General features: G+C 53.0%; 1 protein-coding gene across 12 annotated transcripts in view; it reads right to left on the reverse strand.

Annotated features, from left to right (window-relative positions):
- Nucleotides 1-18356, reverse strand: part of Usp35 (ubiquitin specific peptidase 35) — a 22906-nt gene continuing 4550 nt past the window's right edge. Inside the window, exons 3-14 of one of the 12 annotated variants that reach the window (XR_003946477.1) lie at nucleotides 15890-16658; nucleotides 14806-14938; nucleotides 12647-12776; nucleotides 12158-12259; nucleotides 10565-10723; nucleotides 5332-5525; nucleotides 4097-4190; nucleotides 3654-3760; nucleotides 2850-3223; nucleotides 1951-2472; nucleotides 861-1094; nucleotides 1-382 (exon numbers count right to left, since the gene is read on the reverse strand). Coding sequence is in view for 7 of the 12 variants with exons in the window: in XM_006507823.4 (XP_006507886.1) it covers nucleotides 930-1094; nucleotides 1951-3223; nucleotides 3654-3760; nucleotides 4097-4190; nucleotides 5332-5525; nucleotides 10565-10723; nucleotides 12158-12259; nucleotides 12647-12776; nucleotides 14806-14938; nucleotides 15890-16658 (3126 nt within the window). In the remaining 5 variants the exon portion in view is untranslated. The other 11 variants (XR_001785559.2, XR_001785560.2, XR_869724.3 and 8 more) reach the window with 11 other exon arrangements.

Here is an 18356-nt window from a genome sequence, read left to right on the forward strand (position 1 = left end):
GCCTTCAGAGAAGAGAATTTTATTCCTATTTAAGAACACAGGTTTCTTCTCTTCACTGAGAAGGGGCTATAGTAGTCTCAGGGCACGATGAGGTCAGGTGCATTATACACAGTTCATACCTACCCAGCCCTCACATTCCATCAGAGGAGCCAAGCCAGCTAGCTTCCTCAGATGAGACAATGGCTTTCTGACAGACTAATGTCTTCAGTAAAATAAGGACTCTGGACCTTAACTAGACAGGGATGCAATGGCAGCATCTCAGGCACTGAGGCAGGCTAGGGAGGACAAGGGGCTCTCCCACAGTGTCACTTGGGGTAGGGGAGGGGCATGTGGTAAGATTCTTGTCTCTGATCCTGTGCTATGCTGCCTTCCATCCACATGCCTGTAAAACACAGCAGGTGCAGACACTCATATACCTTATTTTAAGGACCCCCTTAAAAAACAAGAGGGTGGGCATTGGGGACATAGCCACCCCTTCTTGTCCCAAGGGCTTGACTTCAACTGTGACTTTTCTCCTATTGAGAAAGAGCTGAGTGAAGGATCTAGAAAGAAGTGCTACTGGACACAGGACACCAAGCTGACACCACCCTGGCTCCCGAGCTGGCTGGCCTTTCCAGGATTGGCCCTGCAGGGAGGCAAAGCCCAGAGTGGATGCTCCTTGTTAGTCGGGACAGTAGTCTATAACATCGTAAGAGGATGAATGCCTAAGGAGCTTTGGGTTTCAGTTTCTCTGTGCACTTCAAGCTACAGACTGATATCCCAAATGGTCCCTCTTCATCCTCCTTGCCCTCAGAAAGACCTGCTTCACCCTGGGCTTGCCTCCACAGCTCCCTAAAACCCCAGATGGCAGAGTGTTCTACCTGGGCCCTGAGCTCCACCTGGCCCACTCTGAGGTTGGCTGTGATAGCCCCAACAAGTGGGAACTCCCATTAGAAGACCAGTCTGTGGAAGTCACCATTGCCACCTGCAGGGTTGCAGCCCCCTGGTGAGCCTTCATCCTCATCTTTGTCTTCATCGAAGCCCCTACCCCAGTGTGGAGGGGCAGGGAGTGTAGAGATATAAGCTGCCCTGCTCCGGGCCTCCTTCTCCTGCTCCTAGAAACAAAGGACAGACAGTAGGCTTAGCATTTAGATCTCCTACCTACCCAGCACTACACTGCCAACATGTCTGGATTTCCCCAAGAGCCTGGCCCCGCTGAGACTCATTCAAACTCTACCCTTTCCTCCCAGTGATGACTCGAGTCCTCTGAAGGACTTTTTCATACTAGATAGTGACCAGCTGACAAGTGCCTGGGATCGCAAGAAAACCTCTCCAGGCTTCCTGGCTTCCACTGTCCAGATCACTCACTGCCTCTCTTGAAACATGAAGTCCATCTTCTGCCCATGAACAAGTTCTTCCCTGATCAGCCTCTCTCAGACTTCACCAAGCCATACCTCAGCTGGGTGGCCTGAAAAATGTAGAAGCAGGCCTGACATCCCAATGCCTTCACATTCCTTACCTGAAACACCATCTCTAGATGCAGGACCCTCAAAGCTCTGGTGTAGACACCCCATGGCTGAATATTTTAATACTTAATACTATTCTTGACACTGCTAAGGGAGCCTGAGGCAGTGTCAAAGGAGGGCACTGGAACATGAAGGTCACTGAGGAAGGTGGCTCCTCTGGGAGCCCCATAAGCATCCCCTGCCCATTAACTGCACTACTCTCTCCCTCAACATCATCAACTGTGCTGTCACTCAGTGTCCCTTCCTCTGAGGTTAAGAGGTGTGCCTTACCCAAAAGCCATCAACACATACCCTACTAAATGATGAGTGCATGGTGGATTTAAATGGCCGACTCAAAAGGAGAACAGATCACTGACCTACGTAGGTGGTTGTGCTGAGCCAAACTCCTTACCCAGGAGTGGCATCAGGTACCAGAGGGTCTGCTGACCCTCAGCACATGACTCACCTGCAGGTAGAGGACATTGTCTTTGGAAATGGCCTCCATCAGGTCCTTGTGGAGGGTAGGCTCTGCTCGGACTCTAGGAGAGCCGGGCTCAGCCGCAGGGTCCTCCCTGGGCCTCTGGCGGTAGAAGAGCACATAGGCAGTGTCCTTAGGGAAGAAGGAGGTGACATTGCTGACAGACTCAAAGGATGAGTAAGACACCCGGGTATCATTAAACAGGTACCACTGGTTCTCAGGCTCAGGCCTCTCTGTGGATCCCAGGACAGGAGCTGGCCGAGCAGCACCCTCACGAGCATAGCAGTAATAGTGGCCACTCTCTGAGGACACTCCAGAGTGCACCACCACACTACAGAGGTCATAGGCCTGGCCCTGACCCCCAGCCAGTGGCAGGCGCAGCAAAAGGGGGATGGTGACATCGTCCAGGATCTTACGCCGCCGCATGGTACGCAGGTCAAAGGAGAAGCGCAGTAGTGTGAGGATGAGGTAGCGTGGACCCTGGCTCAGCTCCACCACCTTCTCCGCATCCTGCAGGGAGGCACAGGACTCACAGTAGTAGCGGTTCTCAGCTGTCAGCCTCTCAGGGGACAGGAAGTAGTTGACCAAGTCCAGTACAGAGCGGGAACCCTCAGGGCCGCATGTCTGCTCCCTGGGTGGAGTGGCAGCCTCCCTATGGGTCCCTGGTCCTAAGCTGTCCCCTTCCTTCTCCTTGCCATTCTCAGCTTCCTTTTCCTTTTCATCTTCCTTCTTCTCTTTCTCTTTGTCTTTCTCTTCCCCCTCTTCTTTCTCCTCTTCCCTTGTTCCTTCCTCTTCCCTGTCCTCTGCCACCTCCTTCTCCTTCCCAGCCTGCTCCCTCTCCACCTTCTCCTGCCCACTCCGTCCACCAGTGCCTATGGTGTCCACACCTTCACTGTCCAGCCCAGTGCGAGGAGCGTCCCCTGTGATGCAGCGCTTCCTCTGCCTCTGCGCCCCGGGGGCTCTGGGAGCCAGTGTCAACTCCTGGACTCGCACATCCTCCGTGGGGAGCATCACGGAGCCGAGGCGGCGGTGGCGACTTCTCTCAGGAGGAGGGAAGGCCAAAGAGAGGTCTGTGAAGGCTTCCTCCCTTGAGGAAACATTGAGGCAGTGGAGACAGCATATCCGGGTCACAATCTTGCCTCCGAACATCTTCTCCACCGACGTTGCATTGGAGCTGGGGAGCTCTTCCTGTGGGGATGGCAAGCTGGACTGCTTGAGCTTCTGGCAGATCCTCATCCCAGTTTTCTCTTCTTCATGAAGCCTAGAACAAATAGGGAAACCAGGTACATACACCTTCTAGCAGGCCCACCCCCAGCACACTGCCCACCGTACTTAAATACAAGAGCCGGGAAAGAGAATTCCCATCCCTGTACAAAGCATACGTCTATGTTCACACACGCACCTAGTACATGTCTACCTAAAGACAGGCCCGTGGCTGTGTAATCGAGATAAGCATACTCAGGCAGCACAGTGGATACACATGCATACACTGACAGCCCCGTCCCAGGCTTCACATGTAGTTTAGAGTCTTTGGAGACCAATGGCACACAGCTTCCTTTTTGCCTTTCAGAAGAACAAGGAAGTGTCCTTATTCCCAGAAAGATCCAACCCAGCTAGCTCAGAGGGACAAGCTATCATCTCAGAGTGTTCTCAGAACCCACACATCATCCTAACCCACCAGCCCTTCTTACCGATCCAGCAGGTACTTCAGATACTCTGAACAGTCTTGCTGGGTGCCAGGGCTGAACCAGGGCGTCCAGGACGCAGAGAGGAAGTTCTCAGGAGAGATGGCAGGCCTCTAGGACAAGGCAGGCAAAGGGTAGTGTCAGGAGCATCGAGCCACATACACGCCAAGCAGCAGGCAACACACTGAGGGTCTAAGACTGTTCCAAACATGCCTGCCTATCCTATAACCTTGCCCCTTCCCTTAGTGCATGGGATGAACTCTGAAGGGAGGCTGGGACAGCACAACCCACAAAGAGGCTCTGGCTGTGAACTGGTGCTAGCAGGCCTGAGGCTCGGCAGCTCATTCCACAGAGCCAGATGTGGGCAGGTCCTAGAAACGTGAAAAGAATCAGAGCAGGGCCTGGCACTGCCTGCTCTTCCTGCCTGCCCCAGGGCACCCAGCACGCACCTGACTGTGCTCCAGGAAGGCAAAGAGCCACTGCAGCTTGGTCATCAAGGGCTGGGAGTTGTTCTCAGTCAAGCGGAGCACACAGTGTCGAAAGCTTCAAACGAAACGGGAGCCCAGGGTGAGCTGAGGCTCCAGGGAGCTGCTGCTCCTCTACACCAGGCCACCCAGAGCCTCTGGCTTCTGCTCCAGATGAGGCCAGAGACTGAGGAGGAGGAGGTGGCAGATAACTTAGCCTTGTATTGCTGGGGACCTGAGCTCTGTAATGGTCTTGGTATGACATCAAATGAGGATAACTAGGTGACTCTTGCTATCTCTTCCAGCTCTGACACCCCATGGCTCCAGGACTCAAACATGTCAATTTTCTAAGGTGAGGACACTGATGTGCCAGTTTCTGCTATCATCATCCAAGGCACTGGCACACACTGTGTGGTTACATCCAAGAATTCCCATCCACTCCCAACCTCAGTCCTCCAACCCATTCCCTACAGCCCCTGCTCAGGGCCCTGGCCAAACCACCCTGAAACTTGCCTCAATCCAGGCAGGTTCCACATAAAAACGTCCCTGACATTAGAGGACCCTGCAGGGAGACTGGCCCTCAGGGATGAGGGTGACCCTGTGGGGTCAGGACGTCCTCCTGAGACCCGCTGTCCCTGAAGCATACTGCCTTCTCAGCCCCACAGTGCTCCATCCAGAGCCACCGTGCAGCACTTGGCCTCCACGGCAGGTCCCAAACAAGCTTAAATGTAAAAGATGAGCTGCACACGGGACCTGTAGCATAGTATCACATGACCACACAAGCACAAGGCATTCTCTGGCAAATGCTTTGGTTGGTTTTTTTTTTATAGATTATGGTCTGAGCAGTCCAGAAATCACCACAGTTTATCCCTCATCAGGCAGTGAGGACCGCAGCAATCTAACACACCTTAGACACCAATGCCCATGTTTGTAGCTTAAAGACAACTGAGAGCCAGAGGCACACCAGAACTAGTGCTTCCCTACAGAGCCAAAGATGGAGCCCTGAGGGGTGTTGAAGGAAGCCATGGGCACAGCAGGAAGCACAGGTGACAGGCACTCTGCCTGCTTAACTGAAGAGGTATGGCTATACCATGATGCCAGCACTAGGTTCAAAGCTTGCCTAAGCTACAGCGTAAGAAGCTGACTCAAAAACTAGGGAAAGCAGGAACACAGGTAGAGAGACAAGAGAGAGAGAGGAGGAAGAACAGAACAGCACCTACTCAGAAGCCATGAATAAGGCCTGAAGGACACTGTTCACGTAGCATGTGTTGCCCAAGTTAATTAAGCCAATCTTGCCCGTGTCTGACTTGGCCATGAGCCGGGGATAGAAGCCAGCCAGTTCACTCTTCTGTGAGGTCCAGGCATCCTGCCCCAGCAGCTGCTTGATTCGGTCCTCATTGGGAATGTGGAGGTCCTGAGGGGATAGCAGACAACAGTGTCGGCTCTAAAGCCACCACTTTCTTCCAGGAAGCCCTCCTGGACTAGAACCCACTCCTCCACTCCCTCCCAAGCACTCAGAAGAGTCCAGAAGAGTGCAGAAAAGGTGTTTGCACGGCCGCTGCTTACAACTCACTCCAAGGTCTCATTCTCACATGTGGTCCTTCTATGCGATCTCACAGGTGCCATGTCTGAAGTAGCACAATCCCCATCTCAGAGATGGAAAAACTAGGATTCAGACAGAGCAAAGAACTGTGTAGTCACACAAACAGTAAGTGACAAACATGTCTGTCCTGGGCTAGCTAGCAGCCAGATCTGATGGTGGTGAGACTTCAGTTCCTGCCCTAACTCTCACCTCACCATAGTAGGTGAGAGTTAGTAGGCCTGTCTGTCTCAGTCTGTCAACCTCCCTGAGCCTCAGTTTCTTCAGCTGCCAAGAGAAGACAATCTTTCCTTCAACAGCTGGTCTGGCATCTCCGCTGTTTGTTCTGACTCCACTGTCCCTCCCAGCTTGAGACTGCAAAGCCAGCTTTCCAATAAATCAGACATCCCCTGGGACCACTCCCACCACAGTGTCAGGAGGGTCTGAGGGCACTGAGGTGTGGTCAGTCGTCTGTCACTGACTCAGGGCTCAGCATGCCTTCTCCCTGGCTCTTTTTTGTCACACTGAATAGTGACACCAGTTTTAATGATATCAGAGACAAACACCTAACGACACGGCTCTACTAAAGAGTGGATGTCAAGTCGGTACCGACAGTCCCTCTAACTCAAGTCATCTGTCCTAGTTAGGGTACCATTGCTGTGATGAAACATCTTGACCAAAAGCAGCCTGGGGAAGGAAAGGGTTCATTTGGCTTACACTTCCACATTGGAGTCCATCATTGAAGGAAGTTGGGACAGGAACTCAAGCAGGGCAGGAGTCTGAAGGCAAAAGCTGATGCAGACACTGGAGATGCTGCTTCCTGGCTTGCTCCTCCGGCTTGTTCTGCCTACTCTCTATAGACCCCAGGACCACCAGTCCAAGGGTGTCCCCACATACAATGGCTGGGCCCTCCTCCATCAATCACTAAGAAAATGTTCCGCAGGCTTGCCTACAACCAGATCTCCTGGAGACATGTTCTCAATTCAAGCTTCCTCTTGTCCGATGACTCTAGCATGAATCAAGTTAACATAAACCCATCCAGCACAACTGGGCCCTTGTCAGCTTATACACAAACATGTCACACTAAGCCACAGCCTTTCCTTTCTTGTGCATTCCCAAGGCTACACATGAATATTAACATCAAAATAGATTATCAAACATAAAGATTCCACAGTCTTACAAATTCAAACACTTTAAAACTTCAGTGTCTTTTTCTCTCAGCTTTAGGTTCCTATAAAATCAAAATAACTTAAATACTTTTCTTATCTCAAGAGGAAAGAGCCAGGTCACACTCACAATCAAACCAAATCAAAACCAAACTCCAACTGGGAAACGACTCAACGTCCATTATCCGGGATCACTCCTGATCTGGATCCTCTCCAAGGGGCTCAGATCAAAATCTCTGGTTCTGCCCTCTAAGCAGCAACTGTCCATGGTCTCTGCATCAGCTTTTGCCTCTATAGCACACTCAGCTTGTCGTCAGGCTCCAACTGGCCACAGTCCATTGAGCTCTTCCTGATGGTCATCCCAAGAGATGGACCTCTCCAAAATGCTCAGGTCTCCACTCCACTGAGCTGCACTCTCACCCACTGTGTCTCCTGTGCTCTCTTCCCGGTGCCCAGCCTCACCTCTGTGTGGCCCCTTCGGTCCTTCAACTGCTTCTGAGGCTGTCCCTTCACCAATGGCCTTTCCTGGCCTCACAGTGCCAAGCCTCAGCTGCTCTCCATGACCCCTTCATGCCTTCAAAACCAGTGACTCTTACACTACACCAAGCTCAGCTGCCAGCACAGGGTACAACCATGGCTGCTTCTGGAACACGGTTTCTGTATTGACCCTGAGGAAACACTTCCCAGGAGAGTTCACCTCAATAATTCTGGGCTCTTCTTAGTCACTGGTAATTTGACTTATAGAATAAGATTCAATAGAATCTTGATTCCAAACAGTTAATACTCAGTGGCCCTGACTAGCCTTCCTTAAGCCTCCCTTCGTCACTCAGCCTTCCCCCTGGAACGCCACAAGCCAAGCCCACTGTCTGCGTTTCTCTCAGCGCTCTTTTCATCCACGCTTTCACAGAAGAACTCGCTGAGCCCTCAACTCTCAATGGCTTTTCTTGCCCAAAGTTCCAAAAGTTCCACAATCCTCCCAAGAAAAACCAACATGGTTAGATCTGTCACAGCAATACGCCACAATCCTGGCACCAGTTTCTGTCCTAGTTAGGGTTATCATTGCTGTGATGAAACACCAAAGCAAGTTGGGGAGGAAAGGGCATATTTGGCTTCCACTTCCATATATCATAGTCGATCACACATCACAGTCCATCACTGAAGGAAGTCAGGGCAGGAACCTGATGCAGGAGCTGATGCTCAGGCCATGGAGGGAGGCTGCTTACTGGCCTGCTCCCATGCCTTGCTCAACCTGCTTTCTTAGAAGCCAGGAGCACCAGCCCAAGAGTGGCACCACCCACAATGGACTGGGCTCTCCCCGATCAGTCACTAATTAAGATACTACCCTACAGGTTTGCCTACAGCCAGATCCTCTGAAGACATTCTCTCAATTGAGGCTCTCTCCTGTCTGATGACTCTGGCTTGTGTCAAGCTGACATAAAACTAGCCAGCACAGCATCCTTCCAGCTCCTGAGCACAAAATCCTAGACTAGTCAAAGGCATCACACCAGCTTAGTGCTTTGAGCCCCGACTCCCCACACACTCTCTGGCTACTGAAGAAGCCTTAACCACACTGCTTTAATGTTCCTGCTGGCTCCCTTCCCAGGATCATTTATTACATGTCAGTCATCTCTCATAGATGAAAAGAAAATCTGCCTGTCCTCCCAGCCATGCAGGTAGTTGCTAAAGAAGTCTGCAAGTTCAAGGCCAGCCTAGGCAACTCAGATCTACTGAACAAAGCAGACCAACTCCGCCTGGATTCAAGGTCTTTCTGATGTCCCCTGGACACCCCAGAGATATTACCACTAATCCCTTGCATCATGTGACGTATTCTCCTCCTGCCAGACAAGGTCAAACTCCTGTTCTCTATCAGGCTTTCCAGAAAGTTCCTTACCACTCTAAAGTTCTTACCACCTGCTATACAAACCTCTACCTTAATTGCATATGGCTTTGAGAAGGGGCTACAGTATATACATTAGGGAGGAGCTCTACCTATGTGGCCACAGGGAAGCCCTCATCCCTACTTGGTCAAGGCTTTCCAGGTGCGGCTTACTGGGGGAGGCATACCCACATCCTGTAAGTAGCTGATCTCCTATGCTCTATAAAGAAGCCTAAAAACACGATGGTTCCCAGAGTGAACTCTGGTATCTGAGTTTGTCACTGGGACCTTTGGAGAAGGAGCAGGTACAGCTTTTATCTCTCCTGGGAAGGAATTTGTACAAGAGAAATTTCTAGATTACTCATCTGCAATACAAGCTTATCTTTATGGCTTGTTTTGTGTCTACCAGACAACCCTAGGATATTAAAGTTTATAAGCACGCCTACACTGGAGAGCAATGTCCCATTACCAAGTGGTCTAATTTTCAACCTCTAAACCAGCTGGTGGTTACAAGTTTCTAAAGTCTACATCAAGCTAGAGAAAACTTCCCAGTTTCTACTTTGGCCCCCATGTATACTTTTTCTAGACCATACTTTTTATTAACAGAGAAGCCTTTTTGTTGGCTTTCCCGGGGCTTCATAGTACCACTCCATAGTGACGATTAATCATGGCTTGCCAACACCAGTTCAAGCCTATCTGTATTTGAGCTTGGCCATGTTCCTGACCCCCCCTAACCTACCTGCCCCTCCCTATTTGGGAACTTGTGTCTTTCTTCCTTTGGGGATCCCTGGAGGTCCCTCATCACTCTCTTGCAAAATCAGCTCTATACTTTAAACGATGCCTGCTATGGTGCTGGAGAGATGACTCACCAGTTAAGAGCCCTAGCCCTTAACTAGCTCAAGGGTGAGTTCAGTTCCTGCAATGCCAAGCAGGTAGCTCACAACCACTGTAACCCCAGCTCCAGATGATCTGATGCCCTCTTCCAGCCTCTTCATATATGTATGCAGACAGACAAACAGAAAGACAGACAGACACACACACACACACACAAATTTAAAAGTAAATCCTTTTTAAAAGATGTCTGCTATGTCTCAACACACAAGCCCAGATATTTTGTAGAGACATGCTGGGGACCAGGTCTGCCATGCTGTGGGGTGAACCTCAGTCAGAGGCTCTGAAGGGTACCCTGCACCCCTCCACGGATCCTCCTCAGTATCAGTGGGCCTTAGATCACTTCCCATAAACAGATCTGTCACCCCAAAGGCTCCTCCAGGAAGGCAGCTTGGTTTGCTTTGTGCCTGCATCCCCACATCCCAACTTCTGCTCTGCTGAGATCAGGACACCAGCCTAGTCCTATGAGCCAGACGTCGCTCGTGTTCTGGACTGCTCAGGACACACGGTGTCAACATGTGACAGAGTGCTGGTGCTGCAGAAGCCACCGAGAGACCCTGCTGGGGAAGGAGGTGAGGGGACACTGAGAGCAGGGAAGCAGGCTCACTCGAGGCAGTCCCTGGGAGCATAGAGACCTTACTGAACATTAAGGAGGCCCTGTGACCCATTACCCCATATGCTAACTAAAAAACAGGAAAATTCAAATAAAAGGAACCTGTGGGTCAGGTGGAGGAAGGGGTTTCCATGGGCCCTGTAGTACACTTAAGAAAAGAGGACCCTGGTGGGGACCATGGTGACCTCCAGCAACTGATGCATACAAAGGCTCCAGTGAGGAGACAGGAAACGGCTCAGCTCCAGGTGATGGAGGCAGCTACCAAGCCATGGTACCACCTCAAAGAAGGCTCAAACTGGCACCTGTGCCAAAGAGGCTGTCCACTCACCTTGATGGCTTCCATGACAGGCTCATACAGGTCTGGGAAGCCCGGGAACCGAAACACCATGCAGTGCACCAGCTCTGCCAGCTGCTCCAGGCAGCTGGTCCCAGAGTTCGAGTCCTCCTTGACCAGAGAGGCCACCATGGCGGGAATGTGAGGGAGAAGCTGTAAGAGGAAAGGTGGGCTAGTTACAAAGTGTCAGACTACCTATCTGAAGCTTGGGGCTGAAAGTGGGGGCCTCCGAGGACTGAAGGTACACCCATGTGGCCAGTGTCCCCTCTACTCGGTGGAGCTGAGTGCCACAAGAAGCAATTTTCCTTACAGGATTATGACCTATGATTCCCTGCCTCAATTTCTTTATCTGCAAGGCAAAATAGATAATTCCTCCCTTATGGCTAAGGGAAGGCCAGCTGTTCAGCTTCAGCAGCCTGCCTTGAGACCCAAAAGCCTGAGCAACCAATGGGCTTCTCTACCTAACAGCAGACACTCAGGCCTTACCAATCACCTTCCTGAGCCCAGCACCATGAACACTCCCCGTTTCATAACTCGGGGGAGAGGCTGGTAATGCTGGAGACAGAACACAGGGCCTTGTACATACCTAACGCTGAGACCCTTTAATACAAGGGTCACTGGTGATGTGGTGACCCCCAACCACAAAATTATTTTCCTTGCTATGTCACAACTTTAGTTTTGCTGTTATGAATTGTAATGTAAATATCTTGTGTTTTTACAATGGTCTTAGGTATCTTGTGTTTCACAACGGTCTTGGGTGACCTCTGTAAATGGGGTGTACAATCCCCCTCAAAGGGGGTCGAGACACACAGGCTGAGAGCTACTGCCTTGGGGCACTCTATCATAATGGATGGTTGGGCTACAGGAACATGAGTGGGGGAGGAAGAAACTTGTGTTTATATACGGCAGGCTCTAGACAAGCCTCAGCTCATCTCTTCCCCTCCTACCAGCCCTGGGCTTTACCCCATTCCAGATTAAGGTCATCACAGAGACACTTGGTCCCCATCCCAGCTTCTGATCTTTTCTCATTGCAACAAACTAGAAAGGGCAAAGTTGCTGTCTTGTCCAGGGGCCATGAAAATTAAAGCTCCACCACGTGGGCTTCAGCCTTGTAGAGGAGGAGCCTGAGCCTCAGGCCTGACCAATGAGTGCTGGTGGCAACAGAGAGAGAGACAGTGATGTGGAAGTCGGACCAACTTGGCTGAAACCTTCACTATCCACCTATCTGGGATCAGTGACTTGCTCACCATCTCCCCACTGCAATTCTTTATCTAAAGAAGGCAGGCCAATCTGGGAGCTAGGTGAGTGTTTGCACTGTTCATAGCACTAGTCACTAGTCGCTAGTCACTAGTCACTAGTCCTAACGCCTGACACACGCCTGACACACGCCTGACCCTGAAGAACTGTAGCTGTGTCACCAACCCAGGCTCTGTCATTCTACAGTGTGCACATGGGAGTCACATGTCCTCTGGGGCCTTGAGCCTCCTGTGCTAAGATCCAGAGGTTTGCTTCAACAGCCCCAACTCCCCAACACCCAGCAGAAATCCACCTTAGGTCACTGGCCAGAGAGCGCGGCAGGGCTCTTACCAGGTGGAAGGCCTCATGGGAGTGCTGGAAAGTCAGGAGCATGTACTTAAGGACAGATAGGGCAGCTCCCCGCACGATGGGGTACAGCAGCTTAGAGAAGACCTGAAAAAGAGGTCATGTCAGGGGGTCCCCAGCCCTGAGCGACCCAGTGCCAAGTGTGACCACAGTGGGCCCTGGAAGAGAACCTGAGACACAGTAGAGTGGAAACAGCTGGCCAACCGTGGGAACAAGATCACAGATGTGCGCCGGAGCTGGATGGAGCAACAGATGGTGAAACGGGCAGCCAGAGTTAGGTGAGCAGACACACAGTGGAATGAGTGGTCAGAGTAAGGGAGTTCGAATCCGAGGCCCAGAGAGGGGCAGTGATATAACCCTGTCACACAGTGAGCTTGACTGGGACCCCAGTACCTTGCATCCCACACCTGCACTGCTCCCAGAAGAGAGCAGTGGGAAAGGCCACGTGCCCAGGCTGGGACAGGGGCCACCAACCTTCTCAATTTTGGCGAGCGAAACCTCGATCAAGATGCTGAACTTCTTAACAGCAGCCAGGCCCTTCAGCAGGGCAATGATCCACTTGTCAATGTTCTTCCCCAGGGGCCAGGACACCCAGTCGATCATCCTGGTGAGGGGAATAACAGTGACACAGGGACAAGGGAGGCCCAAAAGCCAGAGCAAGGGCAGCCTAGGGACTGGCCGTAAAGTCCTGACCCACACCTGCACTCCTGGAAGACTTAACAGAGCCCAGCAGACATGGCTCACAGCCCCGCAGACCCTCTCACTCACTGTTCCTCATTACAGGGAGAAAGGGGGTTCCAGGCAGGGAGCTGTATCCTGGGGCTGAGAACTCTGGCTCCACCAAGCCCAACAACCAAGGACCAGGGCCAGCCACTTCTCTCTGAGCCTGGACTTCATCTGCAAATGGAGACAATGCCCCTCTCATGAGAATATCACATTAAGCCAGGACAGCAGCTAAACTCGGCAGGATCCACCTACACCAGGCCTGTCCTGGGATGAGCATGGGGCTGAGATGTGGTAAGTGCTCAGGAGAACAGCATCACTCATTAGAATACCAGAGTGTGGGCAATGAGGAAGAACAGGGGTACTTATGAAAGTTCCCCTTGGCTCTGCCCTACCCGGCTCACTTTCACCTGATCCTCACTTTCTTTGATGGGCCCAGTGATGACCACTTTAGAGCTGAGAAACTGAAATAAAGTCACACAGACGAGAAGCACAGGGCAGGATTGGCTCTTGAGGGACACAACTCTCCCGCCTACACTCTTGCCCCCCCTCCTCCCGCCTACACTCTTGCCCCCCCTCCTCCCGCCTACACTCTTGCCCCCCCTCCTCCCGCCTACACTCTTGCCCCCCCTCCTCCCGCCTACACTCTTGCCCCCCTCCTCCCGCCTACACTCTTGCCCCCCCTCCTCCCGCCTACACTCTTGCCCCCCTCCTCCCGCCTACACTCTTGCCCCCCCTCCTCCCGCCTACACTCTTGCCCCCCCTCCTCCCGCCTACACTCTTGCCCCCCCTCCTCCCGCCTACACTCTTGCCCCCCCTCCTCCCGCCTACACTCTTGCCCACCCTCCTCCCGCCTACACTCTTGCCCCCCCTCCTCCCGCCTACACTCTTGCCCCCCCTCCTCCCGCCTACACTCTTGCCCCCCTCCTCCCGCCTACACTCTTGCCCCCCCTCCTCCCGCCTACACTCTTGCCCCCCCTCCTCCCGCCTACACTCTTGCCCACCCTCCTCCCGCCTACACTCTTGCCCACCCTCCTCCCGCCTACAGTCTAGCCCACCCCCCTCCCACCTACACTCTTGCCCACTAAGACAGGGAGCCCAGAAGGCCCTATGGAGATGGTGTTCTGTGCATGAGTACACAGAAGGGCAGAGGGAGGCATGCCAGGTAGATGGGGTCTGCACAGGCAAAGGCCTGAGGGGAAGAGTGCAGGTGGCATAGTCAGGGGTCACAGGCAGGCAGGTGAAGCTGGCTCACAGGTGACAACATTCAAATGAGGGAATGTACACAGATCCAGCGAGTTGAAAAGCACCTAAGCTCTGTTTATGACCTTTTGTAGACTGATCACACCAAAAACTACTTTTACTCTGTATGTGTGCGTGCATGTGTGCGTGCGTGCGTGTGTGCGTATTTTCACACACCTGCAGAATGGAGTCCACTGGACAGGCGATGTATGCTGCTCCATTACTACTCTGCATCCTGATGCCCTTTGTAAGAGTCTCCTTACCAAGCTCGAAGCTGACTGGCCAGTGAGCTCCAAGGGTTTGTCCATCTCTAGCTCCTCAATACTAAAGTCAGTTGTACTTACAGCTATGCCAGATGATGGGTATCTGAACCCAGAGGCCAGCACTCTTAGCCACCAAGCCATCCCCTCTGCCCCTGTTTTTACTTTCTCATGTTGCCATCTACTTCTACTTTTATAGGGGAAGACTGAGGCCGAGAGTTCAGCAGCGTTTCCAGGGTCACACAGCTAGTACCTAGTCTGATGGGATCACTGGAACAGGATTTGGTGTTACTTATATCTATCCCAAGGCCAAACAGGGTGAGACTGTCGAGCTCACAGTAAACACGTATGAGCCTGACCTCTAACCGCTGACAGCCCCATCTCCACCCACTGACCCTCGGCACCCACCTGCTAATGGCAGTCAGCATCTGGGAGTCTGTCACACTATCATCATTGCTGAGGTTCCGGACCACACCATCCATAAGCTCCAATGGGAGGTGCTGGACCACGCTGGCCAAGGCGCTGGACGGTGGCTCCTCCTCTGGAATGGATTGAGCTCTCATGCACCACTACGTAGACTAGGCCTCTGGAAACAGCACGTGGGGCCACATCCTCTCCCCTGACAACATCAAAGTCTAATTCCACTGTAATACATTCATTCTACAACCCTTCCCTGGCATACTCTGACACCACGAGAAAGCAACTGTGCGTGTAAACAGAAACCCTTCGGAAGAGTTCATGCTGGAGCTGGCCTTGAGAGGAAAGGTCATTCCAGTCGCATCTACACAACGGCTGAGATGTAAGAAGGTACACTTAATATCAAACTCTTATGCAAGTGTATAGGAGGTAGGTCCTGGCACACTGGCGGGCAGGCCTTGGCTCCCCCTTCCTTTCCCTTGCACAGTCCTACCATCAGGGAAGACACAGCTCAGTCATCCACACGGCTGGCTGACAACTGGACATCAAGATTCAGAGTTAAGGGGCTGGAGAAATGGCGCGGTGGTTAAGAACACTTGATGTTCTTGAAAAGAGCAGAGTTCTGTTCCCAGCATTCCAGCATGGTGGCTCACAACCATCCTTGTAACTCCACACTTCAAGGGACCCATGCTTTATTCTGACATCGGTGTGCACCAAGCACACACGCAGTGCACAAACATACACACAGATAGAACACTCACACACATGAAATAAAGATAAAACTTTTTTTAAAGATAGATTATGAGTTTAGGTATCCCCTGCTGCTAGGTACTAATCGCCCCAGATCAAGCCTGCCTGACCCAAAGGCCAGGACCATTCTGCATTCCCAGGTTGACAGTATCCTCCGGCCCACATGGAATGCCCCCTGCATTTCCAGCCCCACCACAAGACAACACCCACATTAAAAGCCCAAGGTAGACTTTGTCACTAAAAATGAGCATCGCACTCCGTCTCGTGTGCAACCCACCACAGTGTCCAGCCGAGCTCCCACCCCCGGTCCCGGTTGCACACGCACCTGTACAGGAGATGACAGCGAACAGCTCCTTGAGGCAGGGAAGGATGGCGGCGGGCTGCGCGCGCCACAGCTGCGCCAGGAGCCCGCTCACCTGCTGGGCCTGCTCCAGGAACTCCACCGCGCCCTCCTCGCCCTCGGCTGGGCAGCGGAAGCGACCGAGGCAGCGCACCAGCTGCTGGCAGAAGAGCAGACGGTGCGCGCCGTCGGGTACGCAGCGCGGGTGGCGCGCCAGCAGCCGGGCGACCTGCGCGCAGGCGGCGGGGCCCGGGCGCTCGCACACGGTGCGCAGGACCTCGCGCCGCAGCAGCGCGAACACCTCGTCCGCCGCGGGCCCGTCGGGCAGCAGCTGCAGCCCTAGCTGCACACAGGCCAGCGCGCGCGCCCCCGGGGGCCCTGCACCGCCCTGCAGCAGGCGCAGCACGCGGCGCGCACTGAAGAACTCGGCGAAGACGTCGGGGTGGTGGCGACCCGCCACGTGCAGCAACTGGCAGCCCACGCGGCGCGGCAGCTCCTCCGTGCCACCCACGTAGAGGCGCGCGCCCAGGGCCAGCAGCGCCAGGCACTGCTCCCGCTCCAAGGGCTGCCGCGCGGCCTCCAGCACGCGCCGCACCAGCCCTTGCTTCACACTCGCAGGGTAGGACGAAGTCACCACGGCCTCCAGGATCTTGTCCATGACGGCCGCACGGGGCTGGGGACAGGGACTGCGCCACCCACAACCCGGTCCAGATCCTTGGGTGCTGATACTGTAGAAGGGCCTCAGTTTTCTTGCCTGCAAAATTAGAACACTAATATCACGTTGGGGAGGAAAGGATTTATTCTGCTTATACATCCACACTACTGTTCATCACCAATGGAAGTGAAGACAGGAACTCACACAAGGCAGGAGACTGGAGGCAGGAGCTGATGCAGAGGCCATGGAGGGATGTTATTTACTGGATTGCTTCCCCTGGCTTGCTCAGCTTGCTTTCTTATAGAGCCCAGGGATGATAGATAGCACCACCCATAATGGGCCTTCCCACCCTTGCTCACTAATTGAGAAAATGCCTTACAGCTGGATCTCATGGAGGCATTTCCTCAAGGGAGGCTCCTTTCTCTGCGATAACTCCAGCTTGTGTCAAGTTGACACACAAAACCAGCCAGTGCAGATGGTATTATCACTTTGGTAGGATATAGAATCACTTATGAGACACAAAATTCTGGGCACACGGGTGAGGGATTTCTGTCTCTGGACATCTGTGGGGGGTTATCTTGATTGGTCTGAAATGGGAAGACCCACCCACCATCCTATGTGCCGGGATCATCAACTGTAGAAGGAGAAAGTGACCTACGCACAGGTATTCAGCCCTCTCATTGTCCTGTGTGTGCAGCAACCAACTGCTTCAAGGTTTTGCCACCTTGACTGCCCCACACTGACAGGTTAGACCTCAGACCAGAGCCACAGAAATCCTTTCTCGCTTGGGCCACTAAGATACAACTTTTCCCCTGTTGAAGCTGCCATCGGTTAATGCTAGGGCCCTACCAATGCTCTTCTCTGACCCTCCCACCCAGCCTTGCTCCACAGCCCTTCATCCCCAGGGCCCTGCCTACTTCTCCTGCCTAGGGTCTAGCTCTCTGTCCGCTGTGTTCCCTCCACCTCCACCATATGCAGGCCCCACCTCTTCTCCATGCTTGCTGTGGTCTGAATGAAAATGGCCTCCATAGGCTCATGTCTGAATCCTTGGCCCCCACAAAGAACAGTTGAGGAAGAATTAGGAGGTGTGGTCTCCTAATTAGGAAGAATTGGGGACAGTGCCATTGGGGGTGGGCTTTGGAGTTTCAAAAGTTAGCTTCCTCTGCCTCCTGCTTGCTGAACAAAATGTGAGCTCTCAACTCTTCCCGACAGCATCCCTTTGCTGACCCACCCTGGACTCGAACTCTCTGAAACCAAGAGCCCAAATGAACTGCTTGCTTTCCTGAGTTGCCCTTGTCATGGTGTCTTATCACAGCAATAGAGAAGTAGCGAAGGCACGTGGCTGGCACTTCAAGGACGCCTCACCTGCCCTCCCTACCTGCTGCAGACAGTTACATACCCAGAACACCCTGCCCAGCTCCTCTACTGCACTTAACGGCTCCTTGGCTCCCGTTGGCCTCTCTGCCACACTAAGTATGGTCCTTGAAGTTGAGTTCTGTTCCCTGGCCTCCCCAGCACCTAGCACATGGCCCAGCACACAGTAGGCCCATGTTGGATGAGGTCATTACTGCCCTGGCCCAGCACACAGTAGGCATGTGTTGGATGAGTAAGGTCAATACTGCCCTGTGGTATAAGCGCTCTCCACCTGGGCTGTTCTCTGTTTGGAAGGGCTCCCCATCCCTGGGTGTCATTTGTCTGGAAGGGCTAGTATTGAACCTACGGCCTCATGCATCCTAGGGGAGCACTCTGAGCTTGGCCTCAGCTACACCCCAGTCTCTCTGGTTCTAAAGTGCATTG

The sequence above is a fragment of the Mus musculus genome, chromosome 7 (assembly GCF_000001635.26).
Source record: "Mus musculus strain C57BL/6J chromosome 7, GRCm38.p6 C57BL/6J".
NCBI classification, from domain to species: domain Eukaryota; kingdom Metazoa; phylum Chordata; class Mammalia; order Rodentia; family Muridae; genus Mus; species Mus musculus.